The 18,809-nt window shown below is 38.1% G+C and overlaps 1 protein-coding gene across 1 annotated transcript; it reads left to right on the top strand.

Annotated features, from left to right (window-relative positions):
• The first annotated feature begins 1,189 nt into the window (after nt 1–1,189).
• LOC141914559 (uncharacterized) lies at nt 1,190–16,053 on the top strand. The gene is made up of 5 exons (XM_074805787.1): nt 1,190–1,278; nt 4,221–4,273; nt 5,286–5,444; nt 5,942–6,079; nt 11,916–16,053. Exons 3-5 carry the CDS (start codon nt 5,297–5,299, stop codon nt 14,654–14,656), a joined length of 3,027 nt encoding a protein of 1,008 aa, XP_074661888.1. The 5' UTR covers nt 1,190–1,278; nt 4,221–4,273; nt 5,286–5,296; the 3' UTR covers nt 14,657–16,053.
• The last annotated feature ends 2,756 nt before the right edge of the window (nt 16,054–18,809 follow it).

Genomic DNA, 18,809 nt, shown 5'->3' with positions numbered 1-18,809 from the left:
ATATACCAGCTGATTTAAAGACTCTTAAATCTGTTCAGCATGTTTATGGATTGAAATCAAAATTCTAAAAATGTTAACTTAACCAAAAATGTGTATGTCTGAACCTACATCAGGCGCTAGGTCCTGTTTGAGTCCTGATTATGTATAGTACAGATGGTCATTAGCTGAATTTATTGTTTAACATATATATTCCTTAGAATGAGCGACAAAATTATATATGAAACCATTAAAAAGTACAATCAGGTCAATTCAATTGTTTACTGAAATCTGTCGTTCAGCTCAATGAGTCAAATACTCTTATCAGAATGCATAGAACTTTATCATTTTTATGTCACAAGCAACGTCTCGATTTTAAAGAGGTGATATAAGCTTTGCATTGATCACAGATTGAACTTTAAAATTTAAAAAAACCTTTATACAAAGTTTATATCTAATCTGGACCGAATTCCACGGTTCTTAAAATTCATATGTGACTGTTTAGTGAAACAGTAATATCTCCATAGAATCTCAATCCTGAACAAGAACATGAGAACTTTTCAATAATATCAGTTTATTTATTTACAAGACCAACCGCGCAAACATCAAACACAGGTTCAAATCTCAACCAATGAAAATACTGCCTCAAATCACAAGGAGTTCGAATAAACAGAAAACCCGTGATTTTATTCACTTTTAATTACTAGTATTTTATACAGCGCCATCTGAATCTAGATACATTGATAACTTACGATATTATTTTAGGTTTATTTGATCGGACATCTTCAAAGCTTTGTTTATCAAAGTCGATCTGGAGTCTGAGTGAAATGTGGTCACTTAAAATATACTCAAATAACACATGATGCCTTTGTCACAAGACTCTCAAACTATATACCCTCGGCCGTGACTTGAAATTGAACTCTTACTCGGAACAATTTCTTTGAGATTGTTGTTTTCAGGACCTAAAAATTGATTTCATTGGACGCTGAAATCTAGTTGATTACACAAATATTTCTTAATGTTACGACCAATCGTGTGGCCCGAAACGACAGCGGTTTTCTACGGGGTCTAAAAATAATCAGTGTCTTATTCTAATCGAACGACGTAATGTCAGGTAATGTACGGGGTTCACAGGACACGTGACGATTATTACCTCATATCTAAAAATACGATATATCACGTGACGGGAGTGCGGTGAAATATTGGTCGGTGAAATCTCAATTTGATCGCAGTTCAGTGTTTTACCCAATGCGCAGTAGTTTCTACGGACATTTTTCATACAGTTTTGTCACAAACCAAGAGGTACGTTGTTTTAAATATTGTAGTCATTTTCGGGAATTGTGTTTGAACAGAACGTGATTCTGATTAGGGGAAGGGAGTAGTTTTTATAAAAATACACACAGAATGAGACATCAGGGAGAATCAGGTAAAAACAAAGACCTGCGTCTTGTTTGATATCCGCTATTTACCACTAGAAATCGCGTGGTAGACACAACTAGAACACAACTAACGACAGTTTGATATCCGCTATTTACCACTAGAAATCGCGTGGTAGACACAACTAGAACACAACTAACGACAGTTTGATATCCGCTATTTACCACTAGAAATCGCGTGTCAGACACAACTAGAACACAACTAACGACAGTTTGATATCCGCTATTTACTACTAGAAATCGCGTGGTAGAAAAAACTAGAACACAACTAACGACAGTTTGATATCCGCTATTTACCACTAGAAATCGCGTGGTAGACACAACTAGAACACAACTAACGACAGTTTGATATCCGCTATTTACCACTAGAAATCGCGTGTCAGACACAACTAGAACACAACTAACGACAGTTTGATATCCGCTATTTACCACTAGAAATCGCGTGGTAGACACAACTAGAACACAACTAACGACTGTTTGATATCCGCTATTTACCACTAGAAATCGCGTGGTAGACACAACTAGAACACAACTAACGACAGTTTGATATCCGCTATTTACCACTAGAAATCGCGTGGCAGACACAACTAGAACACAACTAACGACAGTTTGATATCCGCTATTTACCACTAGAAATCGCGTGTCAGACACAACTAGAACACAATTAACGACAGTTTGATATCCGCTATTTACCACTAGAAATCGCGTGGTAGACACAACTAGAACACAACTAACGACAGTTTGATATCCGCTATTTACCACTAGAAATCGCGTGGCAGACACAACTAGAACACAACTAACGACAGTTTGATATCCGCTATTTACCACTAGAAATCGCGTGGTAGACACAACTAGAACACAACTAACGACAGTTTGATATCCGCTATTTACCACTAGAAATCGCGTGGCAGACACAACTAGAACACAACTAACGACAGTTTGATATCCGCTATTTACCACTAGAAATCGCGTGGCAGACACAACTAGAACACAACTAACGACAGTTTGATATCCGCTATTTACCACTAGAAATCGCGTGGCAGACACAACTAGAACACAACTAACGACAGTTTGATATCCGCTATTTACCACTAGAAATCGCGTGGCAGACACAACTAGAACACAACTAACGACAGTTTGATATCCGCTATTTACCACTAGAAATCGCGTGGCAGACACAACTAGAACACAACTAACGACAGTTTGATATCCGCTATTTACCACTAGAAATCGCGTGGTAGACACAACTAGAACACAACTAACGACAGTTTGATATCCGCTATTTACCACTAGAAATCGCGTGTCAGACACAACTAGAACACAATTAACGACAGTTTGATATCCGCTATTTACCACTAGAAATCGCGTGGTAGACACAACTAGAACACAACTAACGACAGTTTGATATCCGCTATTTACCACTAGAAATCGCGTGGTAGACACAACTAGAACACAACTAACGACAGTTTGATATCCGCTATTTACCACTAGAAATCGCGTGGTAGACACAACTAGAACACAACTAACGACAGTTTGATATCCGCTATTTACCACTAGAAATCGCGTGTCAGACACAACTAGAACACAACTAACGACAGTTTGATATCCGCTATTTACCACTAGAAATCGCGTTGCAGACACAACTAGAACACAACTAACGACAGTTTGATATCCGCTATTTACCACTAGAAATCGCGTGGTAGACACAACTAGAACACAACTAACGACAGTTTGATATCCGCTATTTACCACTAGAAATCGCGTGGCAGACACAACTAGAACACAACTAACGACAGTTTGATATCCGCTATTTACCACTAGAAATCGCGTGGCAGACACAACTAGAACACAACTAACGACAGTTTGATATCCGCTATTTACCACTAGAAATCGCGTGGTAGACACAACTAGAACACAACTAACGACTGTTTGATATCCGCTATTTACCACTAGAAATCGCGTGTCAGACACAACTAGAACACAACTAACGACAGTTTGATATCCGCTATTTACCACTAGAAATCGCGTGTCAGACACAACTAGAACACAACTAACGACAGTTTGATATCCGCTATTTACCACTAGAAATCGCGTGGTAGACACAACTAGAACACAACTAACGACAGTTTGATATCCGCTATTTACCACTAGAAATCGCGTGGTAGACACAACTAGAACACAACTAACGACAGTTTGATATCCGCTATTTACCACTAGAAATCGCGTGTCAGACACAACTAGAACACAACTAACGACAGTTTGATATCCGCTATTTACCACTAGAAATCGCGTGGTAGACACAACTAGAACACAACTAACGACAGTTTGATATCCGCTATTTACCACTAGAAATCGCGTGGCAGACACAACTAGAACACAACTAACGACAGTTTGATATCCGCTATTTACCACTAGAAATCGCGTGGTAGACACAACTAGAACACAACTAACGACAGTTTGATATCCGCTATTTACCACTAGAAATCGCGTGGTAGACACAACTAGAACACAACTAACGACAGTTTGATATTCGCTATTTACCACTAGAAATCGCGTGACAGACACAACTAGAACACAACTAACGACAGTTTGGGCTGAAACTAATACAAAATTCACAATATACAGATTTCAGACTTTTATCGTTTTTGATGGAACTTTATATTGCTATACAAATTCATATTATGTAACAAAAAAGTCTAACCCTAAATTGTGTAATATTGTGTAAATACTGGACACAACAATTAGGTCAGAAAAAATGTGCTGCACTTATTGAGATAAAATGACTGAATTCTAAATTCTGTTTTTCAGTAAACGTTACTATGACGAGGAGCAAACCGTCGATAGACCTGCTGAGAATCTCGGTAATTATAGATTTTAATCATCGGAGTTCAGTTCAGTACAGAATGATGTGACTCGAGTTAAAATGTAATCTCGTATATAAAACTGGTGTAAAGTTGTGAGACGTGCGACTGAGTCACACGTTTATGCCTGACTTTAACAAAGCAGCTTCCCTTCCTGCGTAATGAATGTTAATGAAATCAACTTTTAGAATCATTTATTTTTTACATTAAAATCCATGAAAGAAAAAACTGATCCTAATTACATTCATTCCAATGTAAGACTGTCGAGTATGCACCCCTTCCTCCGGCAGGTTAAAACAGTATTCAGTGATTTAGAAGATACAAGTTTTCTCGTTGCAACATCTAACATAAGTCTGTCTTTTGCTGACACAGTTGTGAACTGTGTGACAGGTAGTGAACTGTGTGACAGGTAGTGAACTGTGTGACAGCTAGTGAACTGTGTGATAGCTAGGGAACTGTCTGATAGCTAGTGAACTGTCTGACAGCTAGTGAACTGTCCGACAGCTAGCCATAGTGCTGTCTGACAGCTAGTGAACTGTCTGACAGCTAGTGAACTGTGTGATAGCTAGTGAACTGTGTGATAGCTGGTGAACTGTCTGATAGCTAGGGAACTGGCTGACAGCTTGGGAACTGGCTGACAGCTAGGGAACTGGCTGATAGCTGGTGAATTGTCCGACAGCTAGCCAGTGTGCTGTCCGACAGCTAGCCAGTGTGCTGTTCGACAGCTAGCCAGTGTGCTGTCCGACAGCTAGCCAGTGTGCTGTCCGACAGCTAGCCAGTGTGCTGTCCGACAGCTAGCCAGTGTGCTGTCCGACAGCTAGCCAGTATGCTGTCCGACAGCTAGCCAGTGTGCTGTCCGACAGCTAGCCAGTGTGCTGTCTCACAGCTAGCCAGTGTTCTGTCCGACAGCTAGCCAGTGTGCTGTCCGACAGCTAGCCAGTGTGCTGTCCGACAGCTAATGCGCTGCACTTACCGCGATAGAATGACTGAATTTTAAACTTTTATTTTTCAGTACCCGGTACCATGACGGAGTGTAATCCAGAAATAGATGCAGAAAATTCTGAAATTGATCAAATCAGTTCAACAAATAAAAAAAAGTGTATTAAAACCACACATGAATATCGCTACCATGAAGATACACAAGCCTTAAACAGACCTGCTGAGAATCTCGGTAATTATGAATCCAGAAATGAACGCACCCACCCGATTGTTCTTAAATCTTATTTCAATATATTCTATCCGCCAGGTGGCGTAAGATTGTCAAGCCCAGTTGGGATTTAAGTCCCAGTTGATTGTTGCTTTCACTTTTCGGGCAGTGAAGATTTTGCGCCAACTAGTGAGGTTAATGAGCTAAAGGGTTAATGGCTTGTGCTAAGTATATGGCTAGCGAGGCTGGTAATATTTGTGGCTAGAATGTGTTACATGTAGTTTATGTCTTATTATTTACAGGCGAAAACTGCTCACAAATTCATACATTTTATTATTGTTATTATTGAGATCTCTTGGGTTGCTACACTTGTATTATAGTAAGCTTTTATCATTGTTATCTGGTCTTCTGCATGTGATATGTACTAATTTACAATTTGGCCAACCAGCATATTTTTTTTCAGGAAAACTGTGCTGCACTTGTTGAGATAAAATGACTGAATTCTAAATTCTGTTTTTCAGTAAACGTTACTATGGCGGCGAGTAATCCAGGAATAAATGCAGACAATTCTAATTTAAGTATAATCGGTGACAATAATACAGTGAATCAAAATATCCACGCAGTTACACAAGCCAGCACCAGACCTGCTGAGAATCTCGGTAATTATAGATTTTAACCATCGGAGTTCAGTTCAGTACAGAATGATGTGACTTGAGTCTAAATGTGATCTCGCATATAAAACCGGTATAAAGTTTTGAGGCGAAAGTAATACATTGTCTTTAAAGATTCTGAGGACTAAAATGGACCCACCAACATTTGACTAAAACAGTCAGGGTCTACGGTATTTTGAATTATGATAAAAAAGAACAGGACCCAGTTCTACAGTTGTGAGTTAGAGTTAACTCTGAGTTAAAATTAGTTCATTTTCAATGAGTTAACTCAGGGTTAAATTTTAACTCCAAACTGTGGAACTGGACCCTGTGTATTAATAGCAGAAAAACACTTGAGTCCCTAAAGACCGCCGGGTGAGAGTTCAGAGCTCGCAATTTGTCACACTTGTGATCAGGAATTAAGTGACAACAAATTCATAATTCTAGACAAAGGTTCATCTTATCTCGACTGTAAAATTAGGGAGGTGAGTACCGTAAAAATGGCGCCTGGCAACTGTAAAAAGACTTATCGCGTCACAATCGACTTACACCCGGCTTAAGATATCTCAAACTGATTTCATTTTTGTGGTCGGGTCGCGTAGCAACGCCGACCACGATGTTTTAGTGGTTCGACTTCATTTTCCCATTTTCTCTGTTTTTTGACACAAGATACGTAGCTTTGTAATTAGTTCAGGGAAATTTGTTGCACTCTCCTGGGTTTATTGAAAGAACGAATGAATTTATTTCTGAAAGAAGAAATCGAAGGAATTCTGTAAAATAATAATTATTTTCCCGCCTGATGTCATATCGGGATATCCCTTTACTTTTGCGCACCGATATGGCTGATCGGCCTTTCTAAAAAAGTAATTCATACTCGTTGAAGTGTGCCGCTACTTATTATGTTGTATATCCGAGGCCTAGAAACATTTTCTTGATGAAATCTAAATTAACAAAGTATATTTGGTTTCCCTGCGCAAGGACATAAAACCAGCACTTCTTATGCGCGTAAGCAGCTAAGATTTGTGTTCAGAAAACCAGTTCATCGTGTATCACGTGACTAATACAGTTTTCCAATCCTCACTTCAAAAGTTAAGAACTAAATGAAATTATTTGTTGTCATCCGATTTACTCAAACTGAAATTCACAGAAGATGAGAAAGATTAATAAACATTTTGTCCTGTGCTGAAAATTGCATGTTGATGCGCGGCGTAGTTTGCAGTATTTACTGCGGAGCTGTGATGATATCGCCCTCGTTTTAGTAACACGTGAAGCTCACCAAAATCAACGAAGCCGTTTATCTTTAGATTAAGTATAAATTTGTATAAAAAGGTGAAAAGCCGACTTTTTTAAAGGTGACTTTTTGGAAATGTTTTCCTCGTGTAGATTGAAAATAAAGGATTGTTCCACTCGTGTAGATGGGACCTTGAATGTCTCTGATCGAACTTGTTGCTAACCCGACCCCACAGAAAGATTCTTTCTGGTGCATATTTTGCCACCACAATCAATTACAAAGTTTTAGCTCATGACATGATGTATGATTGTGGCGAGTTTCAGGTTCGTTGGTTTTTGTTTAAGGTCACCAGGGGGCGTTGAATACCAGAATAACTCTGTAGTTCCTTGGTATATTTTGTAACTGCAGTCAATATTGTAAAATTTTAGCTCATGACATTTTCTATGATTCTATGATTTTGAGGCAAAATCAGCCGCCATAGAGTTTTTGTTTATTTATTGTTGTTGATTTCAACAAAGCAGGGACCGGTAAAATTGTGAAATTTCCTGATATAGGCTAAAGATGCACGCAGGGGACTCTAGAAAACGTGTTTTGGAAGTTTGACTCGCAATTACTTAAAAACTAATAAATATAATGGAAAACCGTAAAAAGCACATAAGATCACATATAGATGTTTATTGATCCTAAAAACTCTGAAAATGTAGATTAAATTTTGTAAGAATTACGAACTTTTGAATGATTCATTATCCTTAGACATCCTACTAAATACAAATCCATCACACAAACTCTTCACTTATTGAGATTAATTTAAAATATTACATTATTTCGGAGGAACCATTTTCTGTTCATTACAGTATAGAATGTAATAATATTATATCATTATGGGATGAGCAATAATTCAAGTTGAATTATCGGAAAGAGGATATGAATGTTTATAACTTCACCAGCGCGCATTGTTGCTTTAAATTTATGAATGAGTGATATCATAGAAAAGTTAATTATCAGCTGAGTTCATCGATATTTTTACCTTATTTCCATCTTAATCCAATCCAGAGATATGAACGAAATAAGAAAATTAAACTGGGGAAAAAATTGGGACAAGAATTCAACAATGCGGACCCGGTGGGTAGGAAAAAATGGCGCCTGGCAACTGTAAAAAGACTTATCGCGTCGCAACCGACTTACACCCGGCTTAAAATATCTCAAACTGATTTCATTTTTGTGGTCGGGTCGCGTAGCAACGCCGACCACGATGTTTTTCACATAGTGGGTTAGTGATTTTAACTTAGTCTTGATATTTGGTCGTTATCAGCATTGTCATAGGACATGGAATTTCGGTCTTTTGTTCAACCCACCAGGAGAATTAAATATTGAATTGAATACAATTTTCCATTTATATTGGTAACTCTGCATATTTTGTAAACGCGATCAATGAATTGATTTAAAAGTTGATTTGCTTAAATCAACTCGTTGATATCAGGACCTATAAGTTTTTTTCAGTGAGCGCTCAAATAAAAGCTGTTTTCGAACAAGCTGGAAATAATATTTTCTTTTAGCTAATTTTTTTCAATTGACCGGAAATTTTGAGACCAAATCAGCGAGCATAGAAATTTTAACGACGCCAGTCGCAGCAAGTCGCACATGTTCTACTTACTGCGACGCGATCGTCGCAATAAACCTACGGCTACGCGCTCTAGTGACTGGGAGATGCGCGATTTGATCCAGTAATACTGGGATTCGAACCCACAATAGTTGTGAGATGCGTTTTGAAATAATTTTTTTGAAGGATTCGTAGAATTTCTTATCGCGAATTTAATCTCCTCCATTTGTTTTCAAGCTGCTTTGACCATAAAGACCAGGGCTGGGTTTCATAGATGTGGAAAAAAGATAGTCCCAGGGGATATTTTGAAATTCTTCAGTTATAACCATGGTTTCTCATTGTTACTATGGTGGTTGTCACCCAAATTGAGGATTTACCCCTAGGGATAACTTAGATACTCAGTCTATTAAACCGGGCCCAGTATTTTAGCTCTAAGTCAAGGACTATTACTAAATAGCCTTTCAAATATGGAATGGAACTGGTTTGTGGGGATAGAAATTGCAGAAGTTGTAGAAGTTGTTATGTTCGTTCTCGGAGTTGAAACCCAATTTTCCCTGCCAGAAATTCGAAACTTCGAACCTTTGCGTGATTTGGTGCCAATTTTAGTTACCACGTGACAACCAGAATCGCAGACCAACGCGCTCTTGCGACTGGCAGCAATTAGTCGCACACAGTCGCCGCTAATCGCGTTGCAACCTATTAAACGCCACCAGGATTGCGTCGCAAGGCGACGATCGCATCTTTATTCCAGGAAATCTCACAATTTTACCGGCCCCTGCTTTGTTGAAATCAAAATTTTCAGTAACTATGGAAATAAGGTTACTTAGCCATTTGAAAAAAATGGCAAATAAAGATATATAGGTAGTTCTAGTAAAATAGGGACAGACTTCAGGTTTGGGGATCGGTAGTCCAGACCCTGCCTTCAAAATTGAATAATGAAAATGTAGATTAAGATTTGTAAGAATTATGAACTTTTGAATGAGATGAGCAATAATTCAAGTTGAATTATCGGGAAGAGGATATGAATGTTTATAACTTCACCAGCGCGCATTGTTGCTTTAAATTTATGAATGAGTGATATCATAGAAAAGTTAATTATCAGCTGAGTTCATCGATATTTTTACCTTATTTCTATCTTAATCCAATCCAAAGATATGAACGAAATAAAAAAATTAAACCGGAGAAAAAATTGGGACAAGAATTCAACAATGCGGACCCGGTGGGTAGCAAAAAATGGCGCCTGGCAACTGTAAAAAGACTTATCGCGTCGCAACCGACTTACACCCGGCTTAAAATATCTCAAACTGATTTCATTTTTGTGGTCGGGTCGCGTAGCAACGCCGACCACGATGTTTTAGTGGTTCGACTTCATTTTCCCATTTTTTCTGTTATTTGACACAAGATACGTAGCTTTGTAATTAGTTCAGAAAAAATTTGTTGCACTTTCCAGGGTTTATTGAAAGAAGGAATGAATTTATTTCTGAAAGAAGAAATCGAAGGAATTCTGTAAAATAATAATTATTTTCCCGCCTGATGTCATATCGGGATATCCCTTTACTTTTGAGCACCGATATGGCTGATCGGCCTTTCTAAAAAAGTAATTCATACTCGTTGAAGTGTGCCGCTACTTATTGTATTGTATATCCCAGGCCTAGAAACATTTTGAGACGAGAAGATACACAATATCCGTGTAAGAAGATAACAAGAGAAATCCCACAATAAGTTCAGCCAAAACGAGAAACTTGAATAGAAGAGTTATATATATTTGCGCAACGTTTCGGCTAAAGACTATTAGCCATCATCAGGCGTACTGAGTACAGGAGAATATTACAAGATATTTATACAAGACCAAAACAATAGAAGCAGAGTGAGTGATTAAAATATTGAAAGGGGAATAGATTAAAGTAATGACATAACAACTAGAAAACAATGCTAAAGTAAGCAAGGCAAACTAGGGGCAATGAAAAAGAACTAAATGAAATGAATTGTTGTCATCCGATTAACTCAAACTGAAATTCTGAGAAAGATGAGAAAGATTAATAAACATTTTGTCCTGTGCTGAAAATTGCATGTTGATGCGCGGCGTAGTTTGCAGTATTTACTGCGGAGCTGTGATGATAGCGCCCTCGTTTTTGTAACACGTGAAGCTCACCAAAATCAGCTAAATTATCTTTAGATTAAGAAACAATTTCTTGATGAAATCTAAATTAACAAAGTATATTTGGTTTACCTGCGCAAAGACTTAAAACCGGCACTTCTTATGCGCGTAAGCAGCGAAGATTTGTGTTCAGAAAACCGGTTCATCGTGTATCACGTGACTAATACAGTTTTCCAATCCTCATTTCAAAAGTTAAGAACTAAATGAAATGAATTGTTGTCATCCGATTAACTCAAACTGAAATTCTGAGAAAGATGAGAAAGATTAATAAACATTTTGTCCTGTGCTGAAAATTGCATGTTGATGCGCGGCGTAGTTTGCAGTATTTACTGCGGAGCTGTGATGATATCGCCCTCGTTTTAGTAACACGTGAAGCTCACCAAAATCAATGAAGCCGTTTATCTTTAGATTAAGTATAATTTTGTATAAAAAGGTGAAAAAGCTGAATTTTTAAAGGTGACTTTTTTTGGAAATGTTTTCCTCGTGTAGATTGAAAATAAAGGATTTTTCCACTCGTGTAGATGGGACCTTGAATGTCTCTGATCGAACTTGTTGCTAACCCGACCCCACAGAAAGATTCTTTCTGGTGCATATTTTGCCACCGCAATCAATTACAAAGTTTTAGCTCATGGCATGATATATGATTGTGGTGAGTTTCAGGTTCGTTGGTTTTTGTTTAAGGGCACCAGGGGGCGTTGAATAGCAGAATAACTCTGTAGTTCCTTGGTATATTTTTTAACTGCAGTCAATATTGTAAAATTTTAGCTCATGACATTTTCTATGATTCTATGATTTTGAGGCAAAATCAGCCGCCATAGAAATTCTAAAAAATCTCAAACTGATTTTATTTTTACAGATGTTGATCAAGTTCAGATGAGTTTGAAAAAAACGTATCAACGAATGATCGATGTTGAAAATTTCAAAGAGGTTTGGTGGAACGAAGAAGTCACCAATTTCAATGACTTCTTCACCCAAGAACACGCGAAAATTCAAGCCCAAAAACGAAACCCGAAGAAAAATGAAGGAAGTGAGGAGCAGTCATTGATTTTACCCGATGATTTCGGGAAACTTTTCACTTATAAAGAGAGTGATGTGAAACCCGTGTGCCTCGTAGGTGAACCCGGTATGGGTAAAACTACTCAGGTAGTTAATCAAGTGTTGTCATGGGAGCGATCACCGTTTCTAAAAACATTTCCTATGTTATTCTATATACCGTTAAATGAACTGCCCGCTGATAACGCGTGTATTTATAAGTACATTTACGAAAATCTTTTGAATCCAGAAATCAGAAAGGTTCTGCCGATTGATAGTTTTAAAGAATTCGTAGAGGAAAATGCAGAAAAATCGATATTTTTTCTAGACGGCTTCGACGAGTTGAAAAACGATAAAGCGAAAAAAGACATCGTACACGTGACCAATAAATTACCGAAAGCGCATATCGTCATAACAACACGTGAGTCCGGGGGCAGCATGATCGTCACTGATCCCAAATTCACCGTTGTATCGATATCCGGCTTCGAACAGGAAGAAGTCATCGATATTATGAAGAGAAAATTCCCCGAGCGCGATCCATATCAGCTATTCGACAAGATTGAAGCCGCAGCGTCACCTTTATTTAAAAGTATCTACTACAACCCGCTGATACTACATATGTTTTGTTTTCTGTATATGGACGAGGAAGAAATTACGATACCATCAAAACTCACCGATATCTACATCGATTTGACATGTTTTCTGATCAGTAAACGCGAGGGCCTCGAGTTGTCGAAGGAATGTTTTTTCCGCAATATCGAAAATTCTAAAGCGCTTAAAGAAATTTGTCAAGTCGCGTATGAGACGCTCATCGAGCATCAAAACAGCTTCACCGAAAGTCGTCTCAAACTCGACGAATCGAAAAGGACGGCTTTGACGTGCAAAGAGATGTCGCCGCGACGGAAATCAGACCGCTCCGTCCAGCTGCGGTTCATACACAAATCTGTGCACGAATTTCTGGCGGCGGTACACTCGGTCGTACAATTCAACAACAGTAATGAAATACCCTGGAAAACACCCTGGAATAAATGCGCGTTTGAACAACTACAGGACGAACTTGTGAAATATGGTGAATTATACCCGAGATTCATGGCAGGGCTGCTGTATCGTTACAAGTTTAACCGCGGCCTCGGTGAACTTTTCAAGACTTTAATAGATGAACATTTAAAAGCAGTCACAATAGTGGATAGAGTCGAGTCCTTTGTTACGGTTACTAGGGAATCGGCAGATTTGGCGCTCATCCCCGATTACGAACGCTACATCGAACTCCGATCCGAAAGAACTGTTTTATCTCATCAGTTGTCAATCTGCATGAATGAAGCCGACTGGCCGGACGACGCCATTAGTGAAATAGTTCACTACATGCAGAAAATGTTGTTCGTATCTGCATTTTATAGCAGATCGCAGATAAACATGCTCGCAAAAATACTCGAACACAAACAATGTCAGATCGAGCTAGTTTACATACTGGGTATTCACGAACTGGAACCCGACGATTACCGCGTATTAGAAACAGCCATAGCGAGTAACACTAGTCTTCACGGTATGATATTAGATACATACAGGTCATCAAAACCCGATCAGTGCTTGACTATGTGTCAGAAGAGCAACAGTTTAAACTGGTTTGTGCGGCGAGATGGTGAATGTTACAAGAAACTCAATAATGAATGGATTATTACAAGTCACGAGATTAACACTAAAGATGACGCGCGGTTGATCAGTGTTGATACTAACACACACAATACAGTGGAGAGTCTGATTATTAATACTGTTGTTAGTGCGGAACGTTTAGGTAATATTTTAGTCAATATTCACAAATCGTATCCATCCATAAAACATCTATATCTCAGATCGCTGTGGGAATATCAGCTCGATAGAAATACAATCAGAGGGCTGATAAACATCATTCCGAGTTTGAAAACCTTATGTCTTTTTGGAGTAATATTCGATAAAGATTTGATCGGTTCGGAGGAATTGAATGATTTAAACAACACGATAAAATCTTCACACATCGAAACAATTCAGCTCGGACTGCTCGGACTGAGCGGACTGAGCAAACTAACGACAGATGAATGTGCAGCAATCAGTGATAGTGTCGGTTCAATGCCGAAACTAAAACGTCTTTTCATTTACGGATTTAATTTACCAATACACCGCGTTCTAGATCACCCGCCGCGGCTGACTGTATTAGAAATACAGTTGCATTCAGAAGCTGATGTTGACGCACTTGTTCGGTATCTATCAACAGATGCGGTAAATCAGCTGATAAAAGTCAGTATTGATAGCTGTCTCGATAGACCGGAACAGAACAATCGCATCTTTAAACAACTAAAACACGTCTCGTCAATTCGTTATTTAAAGTTTCACAGTTCACTCGCGCGGATTAATACACAGCACGATATCGATTTATTCGTCAAATCAATCGTCGAATTAATCAATAATCTTCCGCATCTTTCTGACCTGTGTATCTACTGCTGCAGCACCGACCGCGATACGACGAGAGATTACATCATATCAGAACTTAAAAAACTCAATAAAAGACTGAGAGTAGGAATAGATATATAGTAAATAAATCAAGAATTTATTCAATCAAGTTAAAAAAACCCGAGGATTCGATCTCACACAAGATATCGTCAAGTGTGAGATATGGACTAATTATTACTTCATGTATCTTTTCAATTTTTGTTATCTTCTTACTGATTTTAATCGTTTCACTATTTTTATCTTGCTCGCTGTAGTCAATTGTTTATATAATTGTGTATTTCGTGTCTATTTTATTGTTAACCAATGTTTATTCACTGTACGGGACAGAGAAGGTCTCAACCTATATAGTCAGCTATCCAAGACCAATCTTTGGGCATTTTTGGGTAGAGCTTGGCACCCGGGCTTAAATGAAAGGTGAGACTCCCCCCACCCCCTGAAACACCTGTCTGCCACTATGTGATTTTTCACTTTCGGCCTATAGGGGGCGCTAAATACGAGGTATTCGTTAGGAAGGAAAATCGTCAAATATATTGCAAATTAACCTTAAAAGGTTGTTAACCTTTTGCGCGTCAGCAGAGTATGGTTTCATATATATATATACGCTTATACATGTTTTGTCAAACCCAGGAATCCAACGTTTAAAATCATATATTGTTGGCTGCTGCCTAGCAACCTAATCTGGGCGCTGTTCACAGGGCTGAAAATTTCTGTTAATGCAAAGACACGGGAATTATATTAATCAGTTTTAGTTAACTAAATAATAACATAATTCATTTATTGCCCGTGTTCCATATGACGAATCATAATGACCATCATTGTTGAAAAGTCGTTGCTATGACACCATAGATTTAGATTTAATTAATGGATAAATGGATAACCGACTTTCCTGTTGCTGTGGGACATCAACATCAAACAAACTCCGTTACCATGGAAGCACATATTGTTAAAGGTTGTACTCCAACATTGTTGACTGTCTCCATGGTAACCAAGGCGGAAAATGCCTATGAAATTATTTTGGTTACAGTCCGATCTTGAGTTGTCACAGAAAAGTGATACTGGTATCGATTGCTATGTTTTCCGGGTCGCTCTACCCGTTTTTGGGCAGAGAAAAAAGCTACAACTAAAATAAAATGAAAATCTAGTAGTCCGACCACTAATAAATAGTTCTGGAATCATCATATCCCATATAAATCCATTGTATTTTGATGAAATGATCATGACTTCATTTGCAGCTAATGATTCAAATTTAGGTTTGCTCAAAATATCCTTGGAAACGACAATAATGGGTGTTGTTTTGAAATCATGTCTCAAATCTTTGCCATGGATGAATGCAGCTGAATGGAGTCAGTTAAGAGGAAAAGGGTGTTTGATGGTGAAGAGCGTTGTTTGTTTTGTGAAAAGAAGGGTACGGAAAATTTGTTACTTGGAAAAGATGGTGCCCTCAAGCCCAATATATTCTGCTGAAAATAAAGACTGTGTCATCTAGTTTATACAGATTGTTGTGTGGTGTTTATTTGGAGCTGGGCATTTTTCATTATGAGGAGAATGGACCACAAGTTTCCATTTCTATGGACTGGGCCCGGTCTAATCTTACACAAGTTTCCATTTCTATATGGACTGGGCCCGGTCTAATCTTACACAAGTTTCCATTTCTATATGGACTGGGCCCGGTCTAAGAGACGACACAACTGTGATCCGGGTCGCGACCAAGAGACGACACAACTGTGATCCGGGTCGCGACTAAGAGACGACACAACTGTGATCCGGGTCGCGACTAAGCTGATCACTGTGAGTATTGATAGCCTTCTCCCAAAAACCGTTTTAACCAACTTTTAACGACGCATTTCAAATCATTCACAATTTTCATTTTGAAAAAACCAATTTCATTTTTCCTCGCAACGATAGAATTAAACACAGATTTTAAAATATTCGGGTAACTGCGATAAACTATTATTAGACATCCATTTTTACTGATATTTACCGCTGCTATTGCCCTTAGTTAGCTCCTCATATTAGAATTCCACTTGGGCCGATCTCAATCCCTCTAATCGGTCAGAAAATTATATGTAATTATGTAATAAATATATCTAATTCCTCCTTTTCTATCGGTATTTTTTGAAGCATCGATTGCGTTATCAAATATTCTAAAAAGTAAGTCCTACCATTTATATTGAAAATTATAAAAACAAAACTACCATCATTTTTGAATACTAAGTTGTTTAATTGAACAACTTAAATCTAGCAAACAAAATCATCTCGAGGATTTTTTGCTAAATAAAAGTTAAGTGAATATTTCAATCGCTTGATGTTTACGTCATACGGTCTACTTCTGTTTTATAAAAGTCGAACAAGTTTATCTTGCTTGTGAAATATCAAAAAGTTATGATCTTTCTGATTTCAACAATTTCTAATCAGACCCGATCGCCCCCGGTAATAAATTACGCCTTCTTCACCAAAACGACATGCTGGGAAGAACAGAAATAACACAGTCAGGTGTGGTGACTGGTGACCAGTCAGGTTCGGTGACCAGTGACCAGTCAGATGTGGTGACTCTTCACTGACTACCCGCTATCATTCTCTGATTACAACAGTTTCTAATCAGACCTGATCTAAATTGCCGCCGCCAGAAATAAATTAAAAACTTTCTCTTCTATCGACGCTATCAAGAATTATCAGCTGAATTTGTTCTATTTTGTCAACATTGTTGCACCGCGTCTTACCTACAGCGCCTCCTAGTGGAGGAGGAGAATATCCATCCTATAACCTATAAACATCGGCCATCTTACGAGGAAGCAATGAGTAGCGTGTGAACTCTTCACAGACACCAAAACCTGAAAGAAGTGAAATTAAATTTCATTTTGATAAGTCGTTACATTTACATCGGAGCCTTAGTTTGTTTCAGGCCTATTTCTAATTCAGCTACGTAATTTGAAATGGTCGTTTGGTTGAGTTTATCGTCACAACTATAACGAATTCAAACAGTGAATTTTAAAACTTTGAAATTTAATTTTATCGACAACGAGAAGGTTGTGAAATTGGAGGAACTGACCTCGCGAAATTACAATACACAGAGACCTACCTAGAATCGCCGTGAGCAAAATAAAACAACACGAAATGACTTCAAAATGATGACTTAAAAAGTTCGTAGCCACATCCAACATTTATAATCTACATATAGAAAATTGTAATAAATTGTTGAATCTAATTCTGTTTTATGTAATGAATTTCTATGTTTGCAATAAAACACTGATGTTCAATGGTACAAAAACAACCGCTTCTATTACGAGATTAATTTGAGAGGAGACCTCAAAATAACAAGGTGTGAATGATTTAAATATAATAATCGTTCAATGATTTGAATCATCAATTAAAAAAACCGCGTCTCCTAAAAATATACGCGAGAAATATCGACATCAAAAACAGCGCGACCAAAATCAGTAAATTAATTCAACCAAATAAACCAGAAACCGAGGTACCTCAGGAATAGGACCCGACCGGGTGGGGTGGGTGCTATCTGAACCTGAAACCAGTTGTAAATGTCATTTGTATTTTATAAGAAGTAGAGTTCAACAGTTCAACTCTTCATCTTAATCAAATCACACTTAACTCACAAACTGTCAAACATTTTCAATCCAGTTCATTGTAAATAAATGCAACTTTTATTGTTAAAAAGTTCCACTTGAAATAACAACTGTATTTTATATAAACAGCTGAAATTATGTTCTAATTCACAGATTTATCAACTAACTATTCTAACCTAACCTATATATATTCGGCCTACCTATTCGGGCTCGGGTTTAGGGGTTAGGGAGGGGGATACTGAAATAGAGACATGTTATACAGGTCGCACCGGAATTCTTCAGTCACTCTGTCATCATCATTCAACTTCAGGTTCAATCTTCTGTGACTAGGGGGTCTTGTTCTTCACACTGAAATAGAACATACAGGCCGCACCTGAATCGGGCCACTCTGTTGTGTGCTGGGGTTGAAGACACGTCCTCTGTGGCCTAGTCTTCTGGGGTCTTGTCTCAGCGATGACCCTGAAATTGTCATTTTTATTTCAACTAAACGTTTTTACATGAAAGTCGTTTTCTTATAAAACAAAAGATTAGAAAAAACGGAAATTCTGAAATAAAAGGAAAACACCTGAAAATAGAGAGAAACCCTGGAAATAGAAGCGTAAAATACAGGATCCTGAAATAAATATATTAGGCATCGAAATAAACAAACTGCT

The sequence above is a fragment of the Tubulanus polymorphus genome, unplaced genomic scaffold (genome assembly GCF_964204645.1).
Source record: "Tubulanus polymorphus unplaced genomic scaffold, tnTubPoly1.2 scaffold_43, whole genome shotgun sequence".
Taxonomy (NCBI): Eukaryota; Metazoa; Nemertea; class Palaeonemertea; order Tubulaniformes; family Tubulanidae; genus Tubulanus; species Tubulanus polymorphus.
The sequence above is the reverse complement of the archived record's forward strand: the minus strand, read 5'-3'. Positions and strand labels throughout refer to the sequence as shown.

Coding starts and splice junctions, on each gene's coding strand:
- LOC141914559 (XM_074805787.1), top strand. CDS start 5,297: ATGACGGAGTGTAATCCAGAAATAGATGCAGAAAATTCTGAAATTGAT. Junction 5,445..5,941: donor CAGACCTGCTGAGAATCTCG/GTAATTATGAAT, acceptor TCTGTTTTTCAG/TAAACGTTACTATGGCGGCG. Junction 6,080..11,915: donor CAGACCTGCTGAGAATCTCG/GTAATTATAGAT, acceptor TTATTTTTACAG/ATGTTGATCAAGTTCAGATG.